We start from the raw sequence: 27,861 nt of genomic DNA, 5'->3' as shown, positions 1-27,861 counted from the left end.
TATGATACCAAGATTGGTATAGATATTTGATCTCATGCAGGATGAGACCCTGCATGGCTGCTTCAAATCCCACTATAGGACACATGACGGATTGCAGCTTTAAACGAACACATCAGCTTCATGATGAGCATACAGCCACCCTGTGTTTGCCAGCCCTAATGATGATCATAGATAGAGCTCTACTGTAGGTAAATAATGACAAAGGTGTGAGTATGTGTGTGTGAGTGAGTGAATGAGTGCACTAGAGGACACTTTGATCTTAGATCTTAGAAGTATTTGTCTTGAGGTTTTTCCGCTCCGATTACTCCTGTGACCTCCGGACCCCCCCCCCCCCCCCCCTACAGAAACAACTGTCCTCTCCCTCCTGCTATCCAGCCATCCCACTCCTCCCTCTCTCTCTCCCTCTCTCTCTCTCTCTCCCTTTTTCTCACGCTCTTCATCTGCCTCTGTCTGTCTGTCTGTCTGTCTGTCTGTCTGTCTGTCTGTCTTATTCAATTCAAAGGGCCTTTATCAGCATGGGAAACAGAAATGTAGCCTTTACTTCCAATAAAGAGATGTGTAAACACTAAACAGAGCTGCTTCACATAGCAACTTTGCAATCAAAAAAAGTAGAAATCTCTCTCTCTCTCTCTCTCTCTCTCTCTCTCTCTCTCTCTCTCTCTCTCTCTCTCTCTCTCTCTCTCTCTCTCTCTCTCTCTCTCTCTCTCTCTCTCTCATATCTGTGGGTGGAGTTTGCTCTTAAACCAAGATTGTGCCAGAAGGACAGTTGCAGTTGAAAGCCCACACAGACAACACAGACACAGAGTCCCACACAGAGAGAGAGAGAGGAGCCCCCTGTGAGAGAGAGACCTATGTTCTAGCAGAGCCAGACGTTAACAGATCAGGTAAGGACATGTCTACTCTACTCTACACATATGTCTACATCCATGCGATAAATAACCAGGGGGGCCGAGCCAGGGGAACATTCCTGCTGGATGGACAAATATACGCTGTTTGCGTGACATGTCTTCATTTCTGTCTATATTTGCATTGGCTCTCTCTGTCATCTTTCTCTATCTGTCTCTCTCTGTGTTATCTTTCTCTATCTGTCTGTCTGTCTGTCTGTCTGTCTGTCTGTCTGTCTGTCTGTCTGTCTGTCTGTCTGTCTGTCTGTCTGTCTGTCTGTCTGTCTGTCTGTCTGTCTGTCTGTCTGTCTGTCATGCTGTCAGAGCAACATATAGTCTCTCTTCAGACATGCTGTTAAGGTATAGTTTTAACGAGAAAGCCGCCTCTTCAACATAGACCGAGGTGATGGGGGGGCTGCACACGGGCCGCGCACTGTGTCAACTTCTCTCATTGACTTAAGACTGGACATACATTAAATTGTCAATGAAGAAGAAGAAGAAAGAAGAAAGAAGAAAGAAGAAAAAAGAAAAAGAAAAAGAAGAAGAAGAAGAAGAAGAAGAAGAAGAAGAAGAAGAAGAAGAAGAAGAAGAAAAGCAACTTGGGGAAATGTTTTAGTAAAATGCATGATAGATAGAATGGTGCTGCACTCTTGGCTGTTTAGAAGGAGGTCTCTTGAGTCTTCCATCTCATAAATAGGGCACACTTTAGAGCAGGGGTTGTCAAACTTTGTGATTTCAAGGACCCCCATAAATCTGAGAGTGTTCAAATGACCCGTAAGGGTCCATTTGGAACGCCCTGAGGGTCCCTGGACGCCACTTTGAGAGCCACTGCTTTAGTGTTAGAATCTAACAGCCTGCCAGACAGTCTCTAAAAGTTTAGAGACTCAAACTCAAAAGGCCGAACAGTCTTGAAGAGGTTGGATGTCAGGTAAAATGTTCGGTTGGTCATGCCCCCCCCATCCCCCCCCCCCCCCCCCCACACACACACACACACACACACACACACACCTTTTATTTTAGAAAACTGCCAGCTGCTGAAGACCCTGTCATTATTTAAGATGAGAAGACTTGTTGCCGTGTAAGAATGGACGTTCCCAACAGCTGTGAGGCTGAAACCACCACTTCTGTTATAATGGATGGAGGCGCGTCACTGTTTGCATTCCGCCGCCGCGGAAAAAAAACTCAAAAGCCGTTGTGGTGTGTCGTCTTAACACCGGCCGGATTACGGGACATGTACTTTAAACTCTTACCTTCAAAACACAGAGGGGAGCTTAATACGTAGGCTAATACAGGTCTACGTTATATTATGGCTTTTGATTGATTGATTGATTGATTGAATACTTTATTAGTCAGAAATGTAAACGACACGTGGTACAGTAAGACCTTCAGGCTAAAAGGATAACATACAAGAAAGTCCTGGGGACCATTGTGGTGCTATGTATTCAATTCATCAACATAGCATAACAAATTTACACAATAATACATGTCATCAACATAGTACAAATAGAGAGAAGAGATGGGAAAATTACATTTATCTCCCCTTGTGGGCTCCTGATAGATGTTTTTTTCTGGACAATTTAGAAAAAACAGTGTTATACATTATTTAACCCATTAAGACCGGGAGCGCACCTGTGTCATTTTAAGATTTCTTTGGCAAATCAAAAATAGCAGATATACAAGCAGATATGCAAGCTCATACTGCAGCACCGAGTCCAAAGCGCTTTACAATGTGCGTCACATTCACCCATTCACACACACACACACACACATATTCACACAACGATGGCGGAGGAAACCATGCAAGGCACCAACTGGCTCATCGGGTGCAATTAGGGGCTCATTGTGTGCTTGCTCAACGGACACCTCAGTGGGAGCTGGGGATCGGACCGGGAACCTTCCCATTTCCCAAGCGGCCCGTCTACATCCTGAGCCACTGCCGATTACGAGCCAAAGAATAACTTGCAGCGCTACAGTATTTATAGCAGCTTTTTTGTTTAGTGTGTGTCCCTATTCTGGAGAGAACCTTTGGCAATAATAGGCCATCTGCAACCTCACAACGTGACGTACTGTGAGCTTATTTAAGTGCTTAAGTCACTTTTGTGCACTCTCTGGGATCCTGTATAAATGGTTTCAGCAGCATATATATGTAGGTGAGTTTTTCTATAGTCTACCGGTATCTTAGAGTTTTATTCATCTTTCTCAAAATATAGAGTGGTTTAATTAACAACCAGTATGGGTGTGTGCGTGTGCGTGTGCATGTGCGTGTGCGTGTGCGTGTGCGTGTGCGTGTGGGCATGTGTGTGTGTGTGTGTGTGAGTGAGTGATTTAGAGGGCGGTGCAGCGAGTGTTGCTTCAGGTTACAGGTGGAGCATGTTGTTTACATTTGGATGAGGGAGTGTGTGTTCCAGTGCTGAGAGGCTCATGATTGTTCCTCTCTGGGCAGGAATGTAAATGCAGTTAGTCATTAGAGCCGCTCCGCTGTTGGCGCGGAGCAGATGGGAATCTTCAGCCGGAATTACACACACACGCACGCACACACGCACGCACACACGCACGTGCACAAACACACACACACACACACACACACACACACACACACACACACACACACACACACACACACACACACACACACACACACACACACACACACACACACACACACACACACACAGAGCACCGTGGGATATAGGGGCCGCATAAGGGAAACCCACTGACTGGGGGCCACAAGTTCACACAAACACCAGCAATGACGACAATGTAAAATCAATAGCTGGAGATTCTATGCAGTGGAGTCGTTTTTTATGAAGGGGATTTGTTTTTATACAGAATTGCAATCACAGTCACAGTGCAGTAATCTGAGCAGCAAAAAGCAACACTATGTAGTTCACATCTCTGAGATGTTATAGATTGCAGAAATGCGTGTCTGCATGTGCACGGCGTGTGTGTGCTTGTGTGCCTCTCTGTGTGTGTGTGTGTGTGTGTGTGTGTGTGTGTGTGTGTGTGTGTGTGTGCGTGTGCGTGTGCGTGTGCGTGTGCGTGTGTGTGTGTGCTTGCGTGCGTGCGTGTGTGTGTGTGTGTGTGTGTGTATGTGTGTGTGCGCGCGTGTGCCTGTGTGTGGGTGGTGTGGAGGGGATTCACTCATCTCACCACGATCTCATACAGACTTTGTTTTTCCAAGTGATAAGAAGCATGCCAACCCCTCCTTCCCCCAGTTTACAGAGGCCTGCACAGGAAGCCTGCATGTTATGGTGGATACGGCTTGTTGACATTGTATTGGAAAGGTTGAAGCTCTAACAAACAGGAAAAGGTTTTCTTCCCCCCCGAGGCCCCAGGCCTCTGTCCTCCACGCTCTCCCCCCCGGGGGGAAGAAATCTTCAATTGGCCGGACATCAGTCGCTGTGCAGCTCATCCATCCCACTAAATGTGCTGCTCGTGTTAAAGGGTACTGATCTTCTAGCTACAGTGACGTCACGCCCTATAGAGCAGAGATTCTCAACTTTTTATTTTATTTCAAGGACCCCCCAGTTTGATCTCCGGGACCCCAAACTACACTGTAAAAAATCATCAGTGTTAATTTAACTCTGAGAGCGTAGTAATGAGTAACCATTTATTTGTACAATCTCTGAGTTACGTTGCAACATTGTCTCACTCCCCAAAAGGCATATTGTGACATGACCAAACTTCAACATGTGACGTGAAGGGGGGGGGGGGGGGCAAATATAAGGCATATGTTGACTTTTAGGGATTTCTACGTTTAGCAACGCAGAACTGCAGTTCCCTGCATTTTTGACGGTCCGTCCAAAAAAACGGTTAAAACGTTGGAGGCGCGCCGTCTCAAGTGGACTCGCCGTGCCGAGGGTTGTTAAGTCCGCTTTGAGCCGACTCAGCGCCGTCAGAGTTATGTCACAGAATCGTAAATCATATATTCCCCGAAAATCATATTCTGATGCATGTTGACGTTTGGTCAAAATTGTCCCAAAAAGTCAATATGATTTTTTTTTTGTGAGACAGCGTCGTACAGACCCTTAACTCCCTCATCAAGGACCCCTTGGGGGGGCCCGGGAAGCCACGATGAGCAACATTGCTCTATAGCCTAGAACGTGTGAATGTAGGAGAAGGGAATCAACGTCACGTTAGTGTGTTGGAGGTGAAAACAAAGGAGCTTCTTCCGTGGATTTAGTACATTTTTCACCACGATGACTTTAGAGCGGGGGAATGCATTAGCAGTGAGAAATATCAGCAGGAAACATTAGTAAACAGGGGACAGTGGAGGATCAGGTTTTTATCTCCCACATAGTGTGATGTGATCTACTCTTAACTCTGGTATGTGCGGGAGGACTTTGATACGCTCTCACTGTCCCTTCCAATTGGTTACTCCATTAAGGCCTGTGAACGCATCTGTGTCATTTTAAGATTTCTTTGGCTATCCAAAAATAGCAGATATACAAGCTCATAGTGCGGCACCGAGTGCCACACTATGAGCTTGTAGATCTGCTATTTTTGAAAGATCGTGAACATTTGTAACTGAAATCTTTGCTCATGGGGGGTCCCTGGAACTAAACATTTTTTAGGTGGGGGTCCGCGGCTAAATACATACAGTATCTAAAAAAAAAATCTAAATCCTAACAGTATGTTTCTATATCAGTGGTGCTCCAACTTTTCCATGTCAAGGACCACCCAAAATGATATGTATTTGGCCGCGGTCGCGTTGTGAGATTTTTTTACATTTGAAGACTTGTGAAATGGGACCTGCATAAAGAGTATTTTCTCTTTTTGTACTTAAAGTAAAGTATATTTTGATGGCAATACTTTTGTACTTTTACTCAGGTAAATGCTGAATACTGAACTCGTACTTCACAGACTATTTCTACAATAGGGAATTGATACTTTGACTTTAGTCAAAAAATATTTGGGTACTTCTTTCATCACTGCCGGGCTTCTAGTTTGTCCCTGCATCAACTCTCATATCAAGGTAATTCTGGTCCCTTATGGATCCATTTGGGTCAATATTTTCATCCTCTGGGGTTAAATTAACAGTGATGAGTTGACTATGCCGTCAGTCAACATGCCTCCAGGACAGTCAGGGCTCACTACAGGCCCATGGGAGGAGGATGGGTGGTGGCCGGGCCCATAAAGCCCTGTTTTTTAGCTAAACTCCTTGAACATGATCTTACCAGCCCCACAAACACATGCATTGTTCGGAGGGGGGCATGCCGTGACACGCTCCCCAACCCAGAACCCTGATTATAAGGTGCATTTCTCCTCCAAGCTGCTCTCTGGGAGGTTGGAAGCACGTTTTAACCCGTTAACGCATCTGTGTAATTTTAGATGTCTTTAGGCTATTAAAAAAATAGCAGATATACAAGCTTGTAGATCTGCTATTTTTGAAAAATCGTGAAAATGTCTCCAAATCTTTGAATAAATATATATTTTTAACTCAAATCTTTGCTTCTGGGGGGATTCTACAAATGTCTTCTAAATCCTAACAGTTTTTTGAAAAAACTTATGTTGCTATAATATCAGTAAAAAAAAGGCATGGGTTCCCGAGGCTATAATATCAGTGGTTCTCAAACATTTTCATGTCAAGGACCCCTGAAAAGGTATGTATTTGGCCGCGGACCCCCATCTCAAAATATGTTGTTCCAGGGACCCCCAGAATCAAAGATTTGAGTTACAAATGTTTGCTTTAAAAAATATATTATTCAAAGATTTGCACAAATGTTCACAATTAGCACCGAGTGCCGCGCTATGAGCTTGTAGATCTGCTATTTTTGAATAGCCAAAGAAATCTTAAAATGACACAAATGCGTTCTCGGTCTTAATGGGTTAATAGACAAGTGTGTCAGGAATTTGCTTCTCCGCACAGATTATGTGCTGTGGAAATGACTGTGAGTGCTATTTTCTTTCTTTTTTTTGTCATTTATGGACATCTGTTACATTGACATTTTATGACAGACAGTAAATACCTGTTCTTCCTTTAACTCATACATGTAACCAAACCACTTAAGTCTTAAAGGGATAGTTCACCCAGAAAAAACATTTTTTTTCCTATCGATTAGTCACCCCATGGAGCCTTGAATTCATGGATATTTTTAAGTTTTTGTCGTATTCCTAAGCCAATAATTTGATGACCAGTGGCCCAGTAGGCAGCGGCTCCTACTGTAGACTCCGCCATTCATCAAATTATTGGCTCAGGAATGCGACAAAACTAAAATATCTCTGTGAATTCAAGGCTCCATGGGGTGAGTAGCCTAATAGGCTCTATCTATGCACAGCAGTCATTTTGGAGAGAAATTGGGCGTCTTCTTCACAGGGGTTACCAATGATACTAATGAAGGCTCTGTTCCATTCTGATCAAACAGAGTCAGGGTGCTGATATTGTGCATGTTGGCTCACTGGAAACACTCTGCTACACCAGTGGGTCTCAAAGTGTGGTCCAGGGACCCTCATGGTTCCTTGAGGGGGTTCCAAATGCCCCCTTAAAGAGAGTGTACAAATGGAACCATTTGGTTCCATTTGTACACTCTCATGGGGGTCCTTAGTTGAAATTAAAAGGTTTGAGAACCACTGTGCTACATGAAATGCAACAGAGCCTTTATCATTGGTAAAACCTGTGAAGGAAGTAAGGAAGAGGCCCAGTTTCTTTGCAATATATGGCTGCTGTGCATAGAGCCTATTGATAGAGAGAAAAAAAGTCATTTTGGGGGTGAACTATCCCTTTAAGTGGTTAATAAATTGCATTACACAGTCTAATAATGTGATCCCAGGCCCCGGTATTCCAGTAAAGTCCCCTGGTCCTCATGCATCATGATTACACAGTAACAAGCAACCGCTGTTGTCTTGCATGAAGACAGCGTGGTATGTGTGGCTCTCTCTGGATCACAGAGAGGCAGTAGTGGGAAAAGTACTCAAATGTTTTACCTAAGTAAAAGTATCAATACTTGCAATATAGAAATACTCTGTTTACAGGTAAAAGTCCGGAATTCAAAAATTACCATAAGTATTGGCATCAAACCTACTTAAAGTACCAAAAGTAAAAGTACTCACTAGGCAGAATGTCCTATTTTAAGTTTTGAAATGTATAAACATCTTTTGAAAATAGCAGATCTACAAGCTCACAATGCGTCGCATCGCGACGCATTGTGAGCTTGTAGATCAGCTATTTTCAAATGGCTGAAATAGGGCTTAAGTGATTATGTATGTTTTGTGATAATAATCAAAATATACAAGGTAAACTAAAGTTTTCATATAATTGTAGTGGAGTAAAAGTATATTTGGATCTGAGATGTACAGTAGTGGAGTAGTACAAGTAAAAGTATTGGAACGTTGGAAATACTCCAGTAAAGTACAAATACCTTAAAATTGTACTTACATAGTAACAGCACTTAAGCAACTGCACTTAGTTGCTTTCCACCACTGCAGAGAGTGTCCCCTGGGGGGCCAAAGCAGAGCAATCCAGCCATGTGCAAACACTCAGGGATCATCTGGAAACGAGCAGGTGGATGAGGCTTTGACATATGTCATTATTACCTCACGCCTTTGTGTCACACTGCCTCTGGGGGGAACAGACCAGCGTCTGCGTTCAGAAACTGACAACCCTTTTTTTTACTCACATCCTGTCCCTGACCCTTGCGGTCACGGGGAAGGATGATGGAAGTATTTTATGATGACTTGAGAAGGCCCCCGAGCTCTAAAGTCAATAAGTGTGTGTGTGTGTGCTGTGTGTGTGTGTGCTGTGTGTGTGCTGTGTGTGTGTGTGTGTGTGTGTGTGTGTGTGTGTGTGTGTGTGTGTGTGTGTGTGTGTGTGTGTGTGTGTGTGTGTGTGTGTGTTGTGTGTGTGTGTGTGTGTGTGTGCGTGTGCGTGTGTATGTGTGCAGGAGGGGGCACCTGAGGCGTGGAGGTTGTTGAAGGTTCTTGTAATTACTGCGTCGTTAGAAGGAAAAACAACTCAACTAGCTTCAGTTATTAACTCAGGCTATAGCTGGGTCAGTGCAGTCTGCTAATTGGTGTACGCTTGTGTTGTTGTTGTTGTTTGTTTGTATCGTTCCTAGTGTTAGCGCTTCATTGGCCGGAATATCGTACACACAGCATTAGCTATTTCCTGTTTGTAAAGATTATCTCTAAGCCATCTTGTTTAGGGAGCAGTGTTGATTTCGTCGACTAAAACTATGACGAAAAATGCTCGTCGACTACCTTTTTTCACTGACGAAAACTAAACAAAGACTAAATTAAAACTAAGCTACGATGACTAAAGCTAAGACTAAATATACTGACAATTTCATCAACAAATAAAAAGCAGACTAAAATGTTAGTGAGGGACTATTGGAGAAGAGATCCAGTAGAACTAAAAGTCAAGTCATTTTATGTTTGGTTGCGCTCGGGTGTTGCACTCTGAAAATAGCAGATCTACAAGCTCACAACGCGTCGCGCTGCGACACGTTGTGAGCTTATAGATCGGCTATGTTCAGCATGCCATGCAACCAAGTGTCAAATCAGCCATTATACGACAGCATCAAGGCAGCGGCAAAATACATTTTTGTTGACTAAATCAACTGTAGATTTAGTCTACTATAATCTTATGATATTTAGTCGACAAAAACTAGACTAACAGTAAAACATTTCAGATGACTAAAATATGACTAAAACTAAATGGAATTTGATTCAAAAGACTGAAGATTAAAACATTGCTATCAAAATCAACGCTATTTGGCAGTAAGGAGCAGAATGTCTGGCTATAGCGCTCTTATTTAGTGGCGAACATTCAGCGACAATAGTCGATCTACAAGAGCCACAGTAGCTTGTAGATCGGCTATTTTCGGCAAAGATATTTTCATGTCGAGGGAAAAAAGGTAGTGAACCAAGTATATAGAGCCCTGGGGGACACTGGGGTCAACTAAGTATATATGGGTTTTGAGTGGTTTTAAACTGATGAATATCAGGTCATGAACCAGATTTGAACCTGTAGCATCTTGCTGTCCGTTTGCATGTTTATACTGTATATCGTTAAATGTCCAAAGCCATACATGTTCAAGAAATGAACTTAAGCCTGTTCCAATGGATCTAAGGAAGATAATGAGATTTACGTATAGTCACAATACTTTTCATTAGTTAAGCACAGTCAACCTAACCTGACTCTGCCAGATGGGGCGGTATTGAGGTCACAGGTTCACAATACAGCCTCCATCTGGGATCGCTCAGAGATTGGAGCTTACACAAACCGCTTCGGACCACTCAGCGGCAGCTAAGGGCCGAATCTTGGCGAGACCGGATGTGGCGCCATCGAGAAGCGCCTAATGCATAATTTGCATTGTAGTTCTTTCACGATTCATAATGGTTGATATATACAAAATAACTACTACTGGCACAGCTACTATACGTCATGTAGACAGACACGTCAATATGATTGGTTGGAGCAATCACCTGCCAAGTAGCTTGAAAAAACAGACCGCCGTCTTGCAGCGGTTCGGCTACCGAGGTCCCAGAAGATGGAAGTAGGATGCGAAACTGTGTGAAATGTGTGAAGCAAGCTTCTTCCAGCTGGCGTCAGGTTACATTCAACCTGGCGTCCCTACTTTGGGCGACATGTTGTTGGCTCGTAGATCAGCTATACAGAATTTTCTAAATGTTTGAACAGTATAAGATAGTGCTTACGTTAATCACGTGTGACCAATAGCATTGGTTCTCTTAAACTCTATATACGATGTAGTGGGGGTCCCTGCTTCATCTCTCTCTCAGCTAAGGGGTCCTTGGCCTGAAAAACGTAAAGACCCCTGTCTAAGAACATTTCTAACACATTGTGTCACAATGTCTTCCTCAGCTCCTGTCCCCCCACCATGTGACACCGTGACACTGTGAGACTGTCTGTCTTCAGCAGCATCAGTCAACATCACTGGCAGGAACAAAGCACAACAGAACCTTCATTTGAAGACTGCAAAGCATCACTCATCAATACAACCCACCACTCCCATTCAAAAACCTTCCCCTGTAGCCTGGGAAACCAGACCAATCGTCTGCCAGAGTAAAACCATTATACCTCTGCTCTCCATTGTGGATGTCTTGCATGTAGAGGGACAGTGATGACGATCATCTCCCGGTGTCTAACGCTGGCCTGCCGATGGATTCCCGTGCTTTTACTGGCAATGGCTGCTGGCACATCGCAGGGTTCAGAGGTGAGTAGAGTAGCTAAAAAAACAGTATTGAAATAAAAGTATTGTTACTTTTAAATAATACTGACTCGAGTAGAAGTAAAAGTAGTCATCCAAATAATTACCCTATAGGAGCTTGCTGGGGAAAAGGGGGTGTGTTCATTTGGGCATCACTTCCTGTTGTCTCATTCAATTCATTTGAGGGATCAAATCCATAGATATTAGAAACCTAGATACCTCATTGGCCTCTGCAGTTCATTGGGGCGACTGGTATCGCAATACACAGCGGCTCTTCCGTCTTCCGCAGGGAACCTGTCACTCAAAGTGACTACTGGCCAATCACAGCGCTCACAGTGCGTTGACTACTGGCCAATCACAGTGCGTCTTTTCCGGGACTTGTCAGTGCAATGGTTCTCAACTAGTGGTCCGGGAACCACCAGTGGTCATTGAGGGGGTTCCAAGTACCCAGCTAAATGATGGAGAGTTGATAACCAAATGGACCCTTATAGATCTTTAAATCTTGAGTATAACATTTCACACTGTCAAGAGTCAAATTGTTAAACATCTGCATTACTTACTAAACAAGTACACAATTAGAGAACGTAAACAATTGTTATTTTGACAACATATTATCGAACGATAACATATTCTACGTTTTGGGTGTGAGAGGCTAAAGCTTATCAAACGGTGTTCCGTGACTCAAATGCTGAATAAATAATGGACCTTGATATGAAAAAGGACCATGTCCCTTATTTGAATTTCACAAATAGAGTGTGGAGTTTGCCAAGTTCCAACTAACTAGATGCTGCGCACAGCTGTCAGCTGCTGCCTCTCAAAGGGTTAAGAGCTGGGTTACAAAAAGACCCGCCCCCACCTGCCTCTGATTGGCCTACCGAACTTCCGCTTCTGTGACGCACACGACAGCCCTGCGGAAGCAGGAAGCGCGCCCGAGATACGAACGCTTCAGAGCCGAAGGAGGCGTCTACCTTTATATGTCTATGGATCAAATCCATAGATATAAAAACCTAGATAGTCTGCCTACTTCCCTAGAAGATCTTCCTCCACACAGCTGATTCAAATCACTTAACAAGCACCATTTAATCCCCATGCAGAGATTCAGGCGTCACAGCCAGTGTTGCCATGTCTGCTTGTTATAAGCATATTGTAAATATTGGTAGTTGCATGTTGCGTTTTTTTGGGGGGGGGGGGCTGTTTTCTTAAGTGTAGTTGCTTATTTGGGCTTGCTTCCTAATGTTGTTTAAACCAGTGGTTCCCACATTTCATGTCAAAGACCCCCAAATTAATGTGTAATTGTCCACGGACCTCCATCTGAAAACATTTTTCGCCAGGGACCCCATACAAGATTTGTGTTGTTGAAATGTTTCAAAGATATTCAAAATATTTCACTTTAACTCTCAATATTTTGGTTTTGGTTATATGCCGGATTTGGGAGGTTTCTTTCTTGGATTTTGGTTACTTTATTTCGGTTTTAGGGTTAGGTTAGGGTTATGTTATTTTGCCTAATTTTACTGATTTAATATCAAAATACTATTTTAACATTCATTTTTTATTATTCTAAATGACTTGGGGATGAGTAGCCCTGATCACCTCAAGGCAAAACACAGGCCGAGTAGGAGTAATATACATTTTATTTTACCCACCACTGGCTGTTTCAAATAATGAGCAGAGCAGAGGAATTGAGCATCAACCATCTACGATTATCAATAGCTACTGTAAAGTATAACGAATAGAAGGTTTGGCACAGAGACGTGTGAGTTTTGTTCAGAACATGAAGTTTGCTTTATATTAACTTAGTAAACTTACTCACAGGGCCGGACTGGGACCAAAATTCAGCCCTGGCATTTTGGTCCGGACCGGCCCACCCCCCCCCGGACCGTTTTGTCAACGGGGGGGGGGGGGGGGGGGGGAGCGTTGCGTTTCACTGTTTCAGCCCAGCCCTGCACATGAACTCTGCAGCCGCACTGAGGCCCCTGCTGGAAAGCATCCCAGCCCAAACATTAACGTAACTAATAATTGGGCCACGCGACCCTGAAATGACCGTAATAATCCTAAAACGGGAACGAAAGTATTTAATTAAAAAAAAAAAAAAAAAAAAAAAAAATGGCCAGCGGCCCACCGGGCATTTGCCCGGTACGCCAAATGGCCAGTCCACCCCTGCTTACTCATCACTGATGCAGCCGCACTTGGAGTTGGTTTGTTTCAGAGGATAGACAGACACTAATAACAAATATAATGCACCTGAGAAACTTTGGTCAACTTCATTATGTACTTGCATAATACATGGTCTTTTGGACGCAAAAAAATACCTACTCTACTTGGATCTGATGGATAGGGTTCTGTGCAGACTGCAGTCCATTTGGAAACACTTGGTTGGACCCTACCTGATCGTAGTGTCACTCCTGTCAGTCCATTCTCCTAACATTATCATAATGGCAGCTGCTAAATCCTATGATCTCTGATGACCGTAACATTCTCCATATCCTCCTCTTCAATACCTTTGGTTTTGGTTAAACTACCCCCCAACTTGGAAGCACCAGGAGGTTGTTTGTTTATAATTATACACTATGAATCCTTGGATTTGATGATAAACTCCCGTGGTCGTTAGTTTGAGTCGGCGGGGGACGGGTCTATCACTCTGTTTCTTTTTCCTCGGTAGCTTTCACTGTTTTAAAATACTTGCTTAAATCTGCACACTTTGCAGCTAGCACAGATAGCTCTTGTATCCTCTCGTGTCTCGTTATGTTGTTGAGCTCTTTCCCCAAATTCGACTTGTAAACAAACCGGTGAAAAACCACATGTTGGATGTTGTGTGGCCGGGATAGATACAATACAAGAACGCATCGTCCCAAAACACACTCGCCCCGGGTATATCCGGCGAAAAAAATAGGGGCGAGTGTGTTTTGGGGCGAGTGTTTTCACCGTGCAGTGAGGAGGAATGCGGCGCTGTGGACCAAACCATTTTGGGATTTACACGGGGGGGGGGACAAATTAGTGTTTATTAGTGCATGTCATGATTTCAAAAGCGGGTTCGGATTCTATTAACTTAAATTAAAAAAGTATTATTTAATTATCCTAAATTACTTGGGGGTGGTCCAATCTGACTTGGGGGGGGGGTCCAATCTGAAGCTAGGGGGGGACAAAACCCCCCCGTCCCCCCCGGGATTGACGCTCATGCTAGTCGCTTCTTTTGGGATTGTTTTCATAGATGTGGCTGCTTGTTTCTCTTGCAAAATCTGGCAACACTGAGCAGCAACAGCAGCAGCAGCCAGTCATAATGAAACACAGGACAGGAGTTTAGGCTACAGCTAAGAGCAAGTGTCAAGAGACATTGATCATTGATTTGAATCAGCTGTGAGTCACTGGAGTGGAGAACAAGAATTGTGGCCCAAAATTCCGGCAAGGGTTCATGGGACTGTTGGGACACTTGTGGATGAGAGTAATAAAGTGTCTAGTGAAAAGACTGAGTTACTTCATACAATCAGATGTATTGTTTAAATAATCAGACTGTAATTGGAATGTCCAAAAATGATAAATTAAAGTGCTTTTCCAATAGAAATAAACAAAATTGTCTGAGATCTCTCTGGGCGTGTTAAACACATCTAACAAGCATTTAATAAAAATAAAATAAAATAATGGGTAAAAATAAAAGTAACCAGTGGAATGACAAATCATTAGAAAAAACAAATATTGTCCTCCTTTATGTAATTTGGCCCAAATGTAAAGGAGTAACAGTTTGTTCTTCACAAATACACTTCAGTAGAAGTGAAATGTATGTTGCATAATAACTAATCTCACAAGTACGATGTATTCAGAAAGTTATTTAAGTAAATGTAACTACTTTCCCCTGACCTGTGGCAGGGTTCTCTGGTGACGGTCAACAGAGGTCTGAGAGTGAAGCGGGGCCAGTCAGCCTTCCTCCAGGAGGGGGCGCTGCAGTTTGGTGTCCCCCGGCAGAAAGACGGCTGCAAGGTGGAGGTGGTGCTGAATGAACCCATCACACAGCGGGTGGGCCGGCTGACGCCTCAGGTAATGGAAACAACTTTCTATAGTACGCTGTAAAAACTGTGTTAAAACACTTACTATACTACGCTGTAAAAACTGTGTTAAAACACTTACTTCTACGCTGTAAAAACTGTATACTTCTACGCAGTAAAAACTGTGTCAAAACAAATCTTTTTTGGGCCCCCCTGAGGGGGCCTGGACCCCCAGGTTTGGAAGCATTGCTGTAAAAGCCCTTGTGTGTTCCAGGCATTTATACGGCTGTAATAAAACACAGTGGTTGGACATGCTGCGTTACAGTAGGTTTTACACTGGACACAGACAGGCCTACTAGATTTTTGAGGCTGATGGCGATGGGTAATAGGCATAGGTAGGTAGGTAGGTATAAAGCTTAATATCGGTATATCTATATATATCGATATATCTGTGACAGGCAAATATTGAGCAATGTTTACAAGCATATTTGGTAAGGCCTATAGGAATTTTGTCCTGATAGTTGAGGTGATGACGACTGATTCATGGCAATCTAAATAATTCCTCTTACAAAATGTAAGAGGCTCCATTTGGGGGCACACTGTATGAGTTCTCTTCTCTGGCTAAATTTAAGTATTAAGCAGATGAATTCCAGCTGTTAAGATAATGCTACTCAATCTCGTTCTTACCTTGAATAAACAGTTCTCAAATACTCATATTTGAATTTAAGTATGAGCATTTTAGAACTGTAAAAGAAAAGGATGGTGATGACAGTGTTGTCAACAGTGGTGATGATGGAATAAGACATCACGGCCTGTCAAATAATGGAAATTTAAAGTGGTAAACTATAAAGGAACCTTATCTGAACTGTGTGTGTGTGTGTGTGTGGGTGTGTGCGCGTGTGTGTGTGCACGCGCGTGTGTATGAGTGAGACATGCTGTCTGTGTGTCTAATGACACAGTGTTGACAGACAGCCAGCCTCCCGGGGCTCTGAACAGCATTGTTCTGCAGCAGCCATGAAACTGAAACCTCAGCAGTCACTTTGAAATGATTTTACTCTTGCTTTATGAATTCTAATCTATAGTCTGAGTAGAAACTGCATGGCTCCCATATGCCGTCATGACAGATATTATGTGAATATAAGCGGCTGTCTTTCATTTCCTCTGCAGGCGTAGTAAAGGGTGAAGAATTTAAAGTCGTTTCAGTAATTGATACGTTACAGTTCCAATGCTCACAATGTCTATCATTGACACGCTCATGTCCTTGAATGGAACCCTGAGCTGATATAAACCACTTTCAACCTGGAATTCCTGCTTTGGGCATGTCATTATAGGAAAAACATTAAAACAAATCTTCCAAAATTTTACAATTTTCCCAAAGATTTCCAAAATTTTCTAAAAATAATGAATTTCCCCAAATGTATTTAAAAGGATCCCTGGCTAATAAGCCAAAAATGCCTTAATTTTTATTCATTTTGGAAACAGTTCATCTTTTACTCAAGAGGGGCAATGCCCTTCGCAAGTTCATGATTTGTCCATGTAAGGTCCAGCCCTAATGAATCTATGGAATGCATGTGCAAAAAAAACATCCTTAAAATATTGATTTGATGCTCATATTAACCTTAGGAAGTATTAAGTCGTTTTTTTTTATTTTCACATGCATTCCATAAATTCCATAGGGCTAGACATGGACAAATGACATCATCAACCTGCGACCGGCATTGCCAACTGTTTCTAAAATAAATACAATATTTATTATATAATAATATTAGGTGTTTTTAATTTAACATTTTAGTTATAGAGGACAATGTATAGAGGACAATGTATTAAGGCATATTTTGCTTAACCAGGGATCTTTTTAAAAGAATGTCCAAATGCCCCCACCCCCACAAGGTATGGATAGCAGATCTACAAGCTCACGTTGCATCACAGTGTGACTCATTGTGAGCTTGTAGATCGGCTATTTTCACGTGACACAGCCATACAGTATATACAACAAAGTATAAAATGGGGTTTAATAGATTAAAACCTAGATTACCTAGGTTGTATATTGTGTCACCCTGTGATTTGAACAGGTGTTTGACTGCCACTACCTGGCCGATGAGGTGAAGTACGTCCACAACGGCTGTCCAATACTGAAGGAGGACACGGTCAAGCTTCGACTGTACAGGTACTGTACGTCAGTGGTGTAAACCAACTAAGTACATTTACTCAAGTACTGAACTTAAGTACAATTTTGAGGAAATTTTACTTTACTGGAGTATTTCCACAGTTTTCTGAACTTTTACTTCTACCCCCACTATCTCAGAGGCAAATATTGACCGCGGCTAAATACATATCTAAAATTGTTTTCTAAATCCTAACAGTATGTTGCAGATCAGTGATGATCCAACTTTTCCATGTCAAGGACCCCCAAAATGATATGTATTTGGCCGCGGACCCCCATCTCAAAATATGTTGTTCCAGGGACCCACAGATCGGAGTTAAAAATGTTCACTTTAAAACGTATATGTATATACTCATAAGATTTGCACAAATTTCCCACGATTTTTGAAAAATATAATAATGGGTTAAGTGGTTAATGTAGACTACTGTACCACGTGCTGCTTACATTTGTGACTAATAAAGTATTCAATCAATCAATCCAAATCCCCCAGGTTCACAGAGACCGACACCTACATGGAGGTGTTCTCTCTGCACGTGGACATCACGGAACCCGACTGCAGCGTGATCAAGCTGGGACCCAAGTCCCTGGAGGTGCCCGAGTTCTACGGCCTCTCAGGTAGAGCTGCCACTATATTCATTATTTAACCCATTAAGACTTGAGGCCGATTCTAAAAATGTCTTCTAAATCCTAACAGTTTTCTGAAGAAAAAAAAAATAAGAAAATTATGTCGTGGACCCCCATCTCAAAATATTTTGTTCCAGGTACCCCCAGAAGCAAATATTTGAGTTAAAAATGTTCGCTTTGCTATTTTTGTATAGCCAAAGTATAAAATAATGGTTAAAGTGGTTAAAATATAGCTAAAATCTAAAATTACACAGATGCTTCACCGGTCTTAATGGATTAAGGATTATTCTATCAAGCTGTTTCCCCCCTGCTGGTGTCAGAAGCCATTAGGCTCCATTCAAGCGGATGGGTTTTTGCCAAACTTTACACATGTTTTTCTTACCTTAATAAACATTGTGATAAATACTATATGCTTCCAGTCGCTAGTTTAAAGTCTTCTTTCAATCACCATGATATGCGTTTTGGTAAATCATGGTCCCACTTATTTTAAAATTGATGATAAAGTAGGGTATGCTGTATAGGAGGGGCGCGGCTACACAACCAATAGCACCTATACGATACTTTCAGGCATCATAGACGGAGACGTGGTGTCCTTCCACTACGAGAGGAGGTCCAGCGTGGAGTGTACCGTCCACGTCAACTCCCATGACACCCACCTCCCCGCCCACGGCCAGCTGGTCACCGGAGAACCCGACAAGGCCACCACCAGAGGAGACGAGCCCGAGAGCTTCATCCCTCTGCTCCAACAGCTAGGTGGACAAGTACTCAGATATTTTACTTAAGTAAAAGTAACAATACCACAATACTCTGTTAGAAGTAAAAGGCCTGTGTTCAGAATGTTACTTGAGTAAAAGTACACATGTATTTGGCATCAAAATATACTTAGTACTAAAACGTTTGAAAATAGCCTATGTATAAAATAGGGGTTAATGTAGGTTTTATAATATAATAAGTTATATCTGCAAAGTATATGTATGGTGCATACATGAACCATACATGAACCACTTCAGCCCTAAATACATTTCGGCCATTTGAAAATAGACGATCTACAAGCTCACAATGTGTCGCCATGCGACCCATTGTGAGCTTGTAGATCTGCTATTTTCAAAAGATTTTAATACATTTGAAAAGTTGTGATGGGACATTCTGCATAATGAGTATACTTTCTACTTTCGGTACGTTAAGTGCATTTTGATACCAATACTTTTGTACTTTTACTCATGTCAATTTTGAATTCCGGCTTTATTTCTACATCGCAGTATTGATACTTTCACTTAAGTAAAAATGTGAATACTTTTTCCACCACTTATACTGCAGACAACAAGGCCAGAGCCATGTGTCAAAGCGAGGACTGCCTGAAGGGCCTGAAGCTGGTGAAGATCACCAAGGTTCCCTGTGATGACTTCCTGCTGATGGGAGTGAAGTACCACCACACGGACCCTCCCTCTCCAGACCTAGACTACATCTCCATCACTCTGGACCTCAAGGACACCAGGAGCGGCAGCGTATATCAGGTACCGTGGCTCTGTCAGTATCGTTGACACCAAGTGACGAACGTTGGTGCTTTGTCGTAATTTTTTTTTATTTTATTTTTTACCAAACTGTATGAAATACAGAATGGAAAAGCACTTTGAAAAAGTGAACATGCTTTAAAGCATCCAAACAACTATGCCTTTTCTAATAAAAATGTTCTTTATTTCTTCCTTTCGAGGAACCAAAACAGAATCATTTGTATCTCTTATGTACTTGTGTGTACAGCAGGTCGTATCTTGAATGTTGAATCTCAAATATTCGATGGAACAATCACATAGAATTGAAAAGTTCCTAAGTCCGATAGAGACTCTCAAACATGACAGTGGTTTGCATATAGAAGCGAGGCATCCAAGGCAACACATTTAAAATATTAATTTGATGCTCATATTAAACTTAGGAAGTCTTAAATTGGGTTTTATTTTCAAATGCATTCCATACAGTCCATAGGGCTGGACCACACGTGGACAAATGACATCATCAACTTGCGACGGGCATTGCCCCTATTTCTAAAATAAACAAAATATTTAAGGTGTTTTTAATTTTACATTTTAGTTATAGAGGACAATTATAATGTATTAAGGCATATTTGGCTTAATAGCCAGGGATCCTTTTAAAATTCTTCTGTGTTTTATGGGTGGTCCGTGCAGTCGGAGCGGGCGTGGATCCCTGTGCGGGTCCTGGGCGGAGCCGTGCCCAACCAGCCTCCCAAGCCCTCCTTCATGTCCGCGTTCATCCTGGAGGTGGACCAGTTCATCCTGACCCCTCTGTCCACGGCCACGCTGGACGCCGAGGACGCCGAGACCCCCAAGCAGCTGCTGGTGTTCAACATCACCCGCCCCCCCGCCGAGGGCTTCGTGGCGCACCTGTCCGACCACACCCGGCCCGTCACCTCCTTCACCTGGCTGGACCTCAACGACATGCTCATCGGCTACCAGCCGCCCAACTCCTCTCACGCCCAGCGCAGGAACTATGAGGTACTGGAGTATCAGTGGTGGAAAGTAACTAAGTACATTTACTTAAGTACTGTACTTAAGTACAATTTTCAAACATTTTAGTACTTCTACTTTTGGTACTTTAAGTACATTTTGATGCCAATACTTTTGTACTTTTACTCAAGTAAATGTTTAATTCTGGACTTTTACTTGTGACAGAGTATTTTTATATTGCAGTATTGGTACTTTTACTTAAGTAAATAATTTGAGTACTTTTTCCACCACTGTGGAGTATACACTTTACCCTTTATCCGAGCAGTGGTGGAAAAAGGTTTTAGAAATTTTGCTTTTAGAAATACTCTGTTACAAGTAAAAGTCCAGAATTTAAAATGTACATGAGTAAAAGTAGGAAAGTATTGGTATCAAAATGTACTCAAAGTACCAAAAGTAGAAAGTACTCATTATGCAGAATCTCCCGTTTCACAAGTTTTCAAATAATGTAGAAACAACTTTTGAAAATAGCAGATCTGCAAGCTCACAATGTGTCGCAGCTTGTAGATCGGCTATTTTCAAATGGCCGAAATGTATATAGGGTTGAAGAGGTTAATGTATGTTTTGTAATAATAATCAAAATCTGCAAAGTAACTAGTAACTAAAGTTTTCAAATAATTGTAGTGGAGTAAAAGTATAATATTTGCCTCTGAGATGTAGTGGAGTAGAACTCCTAGAAATTGGAAATACTCCAGTAAAGTAAAAATACCAACAAAAAAATTCTGAAGTACAGTACTCGAGTAAATGTACTTTGTTACTTTACACCACTGTATCTGAGTGAGAGTGTGTTGTTCAGTGTTGCACAGATTAGTATTTATTTAACCAGGAAATCCACACCATATTAAAGCAATAATCCAGATTAAATCTTATAATTTTAATGAATAAAACAGTTTTTTTTATATCAAATGATTTGATCAAATCTGTGTGATAGAGTATGTTAATACAATGTCAGTACATGTGCAGTGGTTGGAGGTGATCTGACTACTCTCCCTTTGAGACATTGGCATAGCGTTATCTCCGTTATCTTAACTCTTTGACTGACAGAAATAAAACATTGTCTGATAAGCGACTGCCAGCGATTTTTTTGTTTTCCTTACCTTTTCAACTAGTCACAGAATATGTATCTCCGGTATGATCGACCCCCGGTTGTTGCTAAACATGAAGGGTTTCTCTCTGCTTCCGCAAAGAAAGACATAATTTCATCGCAACCCCCTGTTCGCTTGTTATTGGCCGTTGAATATAGCATGTCTCGTAAAAAATGCTGAGTAAATCCAGGGAGGCGAGAAACAGGCGTAACAAGGAAGTGAATGGTGGAGGAAATCTTGCGATCACGTGATCTCCTTCATGTGTGTGACTGAGAATGAAATGGTCACTCATCATTGGCAGGCTGAGCCTTAGCAAAATATAACGAGAAATCTCGTCATTGGCAGTCAAAGAATTAACGGACGTCCCCACACCAATTCATTTCAATTAAAGTTGCTCACCAGTGCATGAAGCACCCGGAAGTACCTCTACTTCCTGGATTGGCTCCAATAATAAGTAAGTAGGTCGGGAGATGGCTTATTGTCGGTATCAGCCGAGTAACACGCGGGAGTCTGTCCCCGTTACAATGCGCTAGACCCCTGGGAGATGGATTGCTGAGGTGGAGCGCCACACCTATCCTCAGCTCCCAGTACTTACCGCACGACTTACCGCTTACCCGGACACTTTGGCTCCAACGTTGGAGTCAATAGAGCTGAAATATGTTCAACTTCAAGGCGTTTTTAGGCGAGCACCATTGGTGTGTTCAGCCGGGGACACGGCCCCTTATCGCCTTGTCCAGCCATGCATTTTACCAGCATAGCATTAAATCTTTTTCTTGCACACTTAATAGTCAAAGAGCTCCAACAAAAATGTTGTCAGTCAATGGAGCCTGAAATCTCTCTCTCTCTCTCTCTCTCTCTCTCTCTCTCTCTCTCTCTCTCTCTCTCTCTCTCTCTCTCTCTCTCTCTCTCAGGTAGAATTTGTGGTCCATGACTTCTTCTTTGAGAAGAGCCCAGAGATCACAGTTCACATGTCTGTGAGGAACGCACACACCAACGCTCCCAGAGTGTCCTGGAACATGGGTAGGTGTCTCCCCGCCCCTTTTCACTTCAAACTAAATTGCTATTAAACCGGCGGCGGAATTTTCTCTTTCTAATTGAGATGTGCGAAATTGTGAAATCAAGCTCAACATGGCATGGTGTGAAATGTAGTACGATCTTAAAAAGGGGTGAAGTAGATTATATATATCTGTCAGCTATTTGTCTTTCTTTGAATAATAATACACTAGTCCATACCTGGGGATGTGTGCACTCAAAATCTTTGCACACTTATGTGTGGGCAAGGCGTGCATTCCTATCATAGACCGTAAAAAGATATGTACAACGTTATGCCACCGTAAATTGATATCCCATAGCTTGCGGCGCCATAACCATAACCACAGATCCAAAGCATCCCACAGCCTGAGCGCAGAATCGCCGCTGTTTACCATCTTACACAAAAACGCTAATAAAAAGCTTACATTTTGGGAAAGTGAAAAACAGGCGTCGCAGTTCTGTGCATATGCTAATGGCCAATGCCTGTGTGCAAGTTCAGATCAATTGGTCAAGCCACTGAGGAGAGAACCCTGCTGAACAGGTTTTGATGACAGAATTCCTTGATGACAGAGGTTCCCTTTGATGACAGAGGTTTGCTTAATTATAGTAATACATACATCATCGGAAACCTTGTATGTTCAAAAACATTGAACGTTACTTTTCAGGAAATGAAAAAAAAAAAAACTGCGTTCCAATGGATCCAATATAGTTATGTTTAGTCACAAGCTGCTGTTGATACTTTTCATTGGTTCAACAGATTCAACCACTTTCACTTTCATCATTTTCCAAAATAGCAGATCTACAAGCTCACAACGCACTGTGACGACGCGACGTGTTGTGAGCTTGTAGATCTGCTATGTTCTCTACCTTTGTGCAAACACTCTTGTACAACAAAGTAGGGCATTCATTAAAAAAAAAATTAAAAAACGTTGGAATATGGAGATACAAGGTTTCTACCTGATAGCAATGATTATGTCGTAATGTGCAGGTCTCAGCCTATTGGAGGGACAGTCTCGTCCAATCACGTGGGACCAGCTGCAGATCGTGGACAACGACAACCTGAACGCTGTGAGGGTCATCACCGTGGACGGCCTGCAGCACGGGAGGCTGACCGTCAGAGGTCACTAACACTCATAAAATACTCTACTCAAAGTGTGAATATGATCTTATTCAGTGCTCTTCAATGATTTTCAGGCCAAGGACCCCTTAGCTGAGAGAGAGATGAAGCAGGGACTACACATTGTATGCAATTATGTTGCAGATTAAACCTTTTCATACATTTCAGTGTTGTGTAAATTCATGTTTTGATATTTTCAGACACTTAACCACTTAAGCCCTCAATACTCAAGTTCCTATCACACAAATATTTGGCGGCTCCCCTACAGTAGCTCTGAGGACCCTCTAGGGGTCCCGGACTCCCTGTTGAAGACCCGTGATCTAATTTAACAACTCAAACCCTAGACTTAATGTATCACTTACATACTATAACATACTGTATAACATACTATTATGTATTACACACTAAAATGAAAATACTTCCACGTGAATGCATCCCGCAGGGGGGAAGGGTTTCTTGTTCACCATCAGTGACATCAGAGCAGGCGTGGTTCACTATCACCACGACGACAGCGACACCGCCAAGGACTTCATCGTGTTCCGCATCACGGACGGACGCCACCAGACCCGACACAAGTTCCCCATCAACGTCCTCCCCAAGGTTAGGACCATTTTGCAGTTTGCATTTGTCTTAATTTAATTGAGAATTTAGTCTTTTCTTTTTTTCAATTTCAGTTTAGTTTAATACGTTTTTAAATTGTGGGGTTGCTTGAATTTAGCTTTTAGTTTGAGTGACTTAGTTTTAGTTTCGCTTGTATTAGTTTTAGGGTTAGTTTTTTATTGTAAACATATAGTCAGGGGCGAGATTCAACAAAAATTGCGAAAACAGCCGATCTACAAGTTCACAATGCATCGCAATTGTAGAACTGCTATTTTCGCTATACTTGACTGTGCCCGTGTTAAAAAGAGGTCTTAAAACTGTCACAGCTAAAGAAACTATTGGAGGATAAGATTTCAGAGACGCAGAGACACCTGCTACTGAACAAGCGCTCTATAGCAATGATTACTATCAGAATATAATGCTTTAACCTTTTAACAAAAAATAAAAACGTTTTGTCACTTATCACTTAGCCTACGTTTAACTATATTAACCCTGGTCTTCCTCAAGGACGACAGCCCTCCGTTCCTCATCACCAACATGCTGCTGGAGCTTCCAGAGGGAACCACGGCTCTCCTGCGTGGCTCCGTGCTCCAGGCGGCCGACATGGACTCCAGCGATGACTACATCCTGTACAACATCACACGCCTTCCACAGGCCGGAGAGATCATGAAGATGCCAGGACCAGGACTCACAGGTCAGGAGATAAAGACCACCACGATAGATGCGCTTGTCAACGCTGATGTATTGCCATAATGCCATTAAGTTTGCGCTCGATATACATTGCTTTTTGAGCTGTGCCAACCGCTTCTACAAGTGTCTCTGTGTGTGTGTATGCATGTCTGTATGTCTCCATGTAGCATGAACACCTGCAACTGATTACTAACTGATTACACAGTGCCCAAATATGGAGCTGACTGAGGTCATAGTGCGGACGTCATAGATGGCTGAAGTAGAGTGACATAACATGACTGACACCCAGAAATGTAAATATAGCCAGTACAGCATTTCATTGTTTAAACTGAGGCATTGTAAACTGTTACTTAAGCAGGGGACCAAACAACACTGATAAAGATTGGATAAAACCTCCAGGTTTTAAACCCATAAGGTACATTGAAGAGGTTCATTCAGTGAGAGGGATGGGGAATCAGGGTTTGGAGGAGGTAATGGTGATGAAGAAGAGAGAGCGCCGACCCCCCGACAGAGAAGACCACCCGGCGGAGCAAGGCGACCCCCCGGCGCGGGAGACATGGACCCGACAGCTGGAGTTCATCATGTCCTGCTTGGGCTTCGCCGTGGGCCTGGGCAACGTGTGGCGCTTCCCGTACCTGTGCTACAAGAACGGCGGGGGAGTGTTCCTGATCCCCTACCTGCTGGTCATGCTCTTGGCGGGGATCCCGCTCTTCTTCTTGGAGCTGGCCCTGGGTCAGTTCATGAAAGCGGGAGGCGTCAACGCCTGGAACATTTCTCCTCTTTTCAGAGGTCTGGGTTACGCGTCCATGGTCATCGTGGTGTACTACAACACCTACTACATCATTATCATGGCTTGGTCCTTTTACTACTTGATCATGTCCCTGTCCTCCACCTTCACCTGGTCCACCCTCCCCTGGGCCACCTGTGGCAACCAATGGAACACCCGGTTGTGCATAGAGGACTTTAGCCTCGCCAAGTGTCTGAACGGCACTCTAGGGAACCATGCCTTCCCTCCCAACGTGACTTGTGAGGACCTCGCTCGTTACTCCCGATCACCCGTCGTCGAGTTCTGGGAGAATAAGACGTTGAAACTCTCGGGTGGCTTGGATCAGCCTGGTGTTCTGAACTGGGAGTTGTTGCTGTGTCTGATGGCTGTTTGGGTCATTGTGTATTTCTGCGTGTGGAAAGGAATCAAGTCTTCTGGCAAGGCTGCGTACTTCACAGCCAGCTTCCCCTACGTGGTTCTCATCATGTTATTGGTAAGAGGAGTCACACTTCCCGGAGCTTACGATGGCATTGTGTACTACCTCAAACCCGATTGGTCCAAACTAAGCGAGCCGCAGATGTGGATCGACGCCGCGACTCAGATCTTCTTCTCCTATGGCATCGGAATGAGCGCCCTGACCGCTCTGGGCAGCTACAACAGATTCAACTACGACTGCTACAGAGATTCCTACATTCTGTCTCTGGTAAACAGCGGAACCAGCTTCTTGTCCGGGTTCGTCGTCTTTGCCATCCTGGGATTCATGGCTGCCGAACAGGGAGTGGACATCTCCAAGGTGGCCGAGTCGGGCCCAGGGCTGGCGTTCATAGCGTACCCCAAAGCTGTGTCTTTGATGCCCGGAGCTCCCATCTGGGCCTCGCTGTTCTTCTTCATGCTGCTGTTGCTGGGACTGGACAGCCAGTTTGTGGGCGTTGAAGGGTTCATGGCGGCTATACTGGATCTGCTTCCTAGGAGGTTCGACCACCGCTACCGACGGGAGATCGTGGCGGCGATGTACTCCTTAATGTGTTTCATTATCAGCCTCTCCATGATAACACAGGGGGGCATGTATGTGTTCCAGCTGTACGACAACTACGCTGCCAGTGGAATAACTCTGCTTTGGCAAGCATTGTTTCAGTGTGTGGTGGTGGGCTGGTTTTATGGAGCCGATCGCTTCATGGACAATGTTGCTCAAATGATTGGCTACAAACCGCTCATGAGCCTGTGGATAAAATGCTGTTGGTCCATCGTTAGTCCCTGTGTCTGCATGGGTGTCTTCCTGTATCACGTGTTCAACTACACGCCGCTGACCTACAACAAAACGTATGTGTATCCGTGGTGGGGCGAGATGATTGGCTGGTGCATTTCTCTGTCCTCCATGCTGTGTGTACCTACCGTACTGCTCTACAAGCTCTTCCATGCCAAAGGCACCTTCAAGGAGCGCTGGGCACTTCTGACCACTCCTGTGTGGGCTCCTCATCATCTGGAGAACATGTCTCTGGACACAGACATCAAGTCTCTCAAGCCAGCTCTGTCCCCGGGGACAGAGGACAAGAGAGCGTCATCGGGGAGAGACGACGAGAGCATTGTCTAGGCCAGACTACAAGATAGAACGTAATCTAGGCAGACTACAAGAGAACATAATCTAGCCAGAATACAAGATAAAACGTAATATAGGCCATCTACAAGAGAACGTAATCTAGGCCAGATTACAAAATAGAACGTAATCTAGGCCAGATTACAAGATAAAACGTAATCTAGGCCATCTACAAGAGAACGTAATCTAGGCCAGACTACAAGATAGAACGTAATCTAGGCCAGACTACCAGAGAATGTAATCTAGGCCATCTACAAGAGAACGTAATCTAGGCCAGACTACAAGATAGAACGTAATCTAGGCCAGACTACAAGAGAGCGTAATCTAGGCCAGACTACAAAACAGAACGTAATCTAGGCCAGACTACAAGAGACCATCATCTTGGCCAGATTAGAACAGAAAGAAAAAAATATATATAAAACCTGTGAAAAAAACAAAGTGGAGGTTATTTTGTGGTCTATCGGCAAATTTGGCACTGATCAATCCAGCAGTTTGCGAGATTCAGTCCGGACACAAAGAAAGACAGAGAGACAGAGACAGACAAAACAGAGAGACAAGACAGACAAAACAGAGAGACAAGATAGACAGACGGACAGACGGACAGACAGACAGACAGACAGAGACACCGTACAAAAATGTATCATAG

The 27,861-nt window shown here is 43.2% G+C and overlaps 2 protein-coding genes across 2 annotated transcripts in view; both read left to right on the top strand.

The window, feature by feature from the left end:
• Positions 1 to 777: 777 nt before the first annotated feature.
• frem1a (Fras1 related extracellular matrix 1a) overlaps positions 778 to 27,861 on the top strand; it is a 61,175-nt gene continuing 34,091 nt past the window's right edge. Inside the window, exons 1-12 of the mRNA XM_080451515.1 lie at positions 778 to 884; positions 10,705 to 11,056; positions 14,912 to 15,079; positions 17,100 to 17,194; positions 17,682 to 17,806; positions 18,383 to 18,568; positions 19,133 to 19,329; positions 19,996 to 20,322; positions 22,328 to 22,436; positions 23,437 to 23,568; positions 24,008 to 24,165; positions 24,673 to 24,859. Coding sequence (XP_080307641.1) covers positions 10,964 to 11,056; positions 14,912 to 15,079; positions 17,100 to 17,194; positions 17,682 to 17,806; positions 18,383 to 18,568; positions 19,133 to 19,329; positions 19,996 to 20,322; positions 22,328 to 22,436; positions 23,437 to 23,568; positions 24,008 to 24,165; positions 24,673 to 24,859 — 1,777 coding nt within the window. The 5' untranslated portion in view covers positions 778 to 884; positions 10,705 to 10,963. The remainder of the gene's footprint in view (positions 885 to 10,704; positions 11,057 to 14,911; positions 15,080 to 17,099; positions 17,195 to 17,681; positions 17,807 to 18,382; positions 18,569 to 19,132; positions 19,330 to 19,995; positions 20,323 to 22,327; positions 22,437 to 23,436; positions 23,569 to 24,007; positions 24,166 to 24,672; positions 24,860 to 27,861) is intronic.
• LOC308101962 (sodium- and chloride-dependent creatine transporter 1-like) lies at positions 25,401 to 27,327 on the top strand. The gene has a single exon (XM_080451518.1). It carries the CDS (start codon positions 25,437 to 25,439, stop codon positions 27,210 to 27,212), a length of 1,776 nt encoding a protein of 591 aa, XP_080307644.1. The 5' UTR covers positions 25,401 to 25,436; the 3' UTR covers positions 27,213 to 27,327.

This window comes from Gymnoscopelus braueri, assembly GCF_963280865.1.
Source record: "Gymnoscopelus braueri genome assembly, chromosome: 15".
NCBI classification, from domain to species: domain Eukaryota; kingdom Metazoa; phylum Chordata; class Actinopteri; order Myctophiformes; family Myctophidae; genus Gymnoscopelus; species Gymnoscopelus braueri.
Note: the sequence above shows the minus strand (reverse complement) of the source record. Positions and strands in the feature narration are given on the sequence as shown.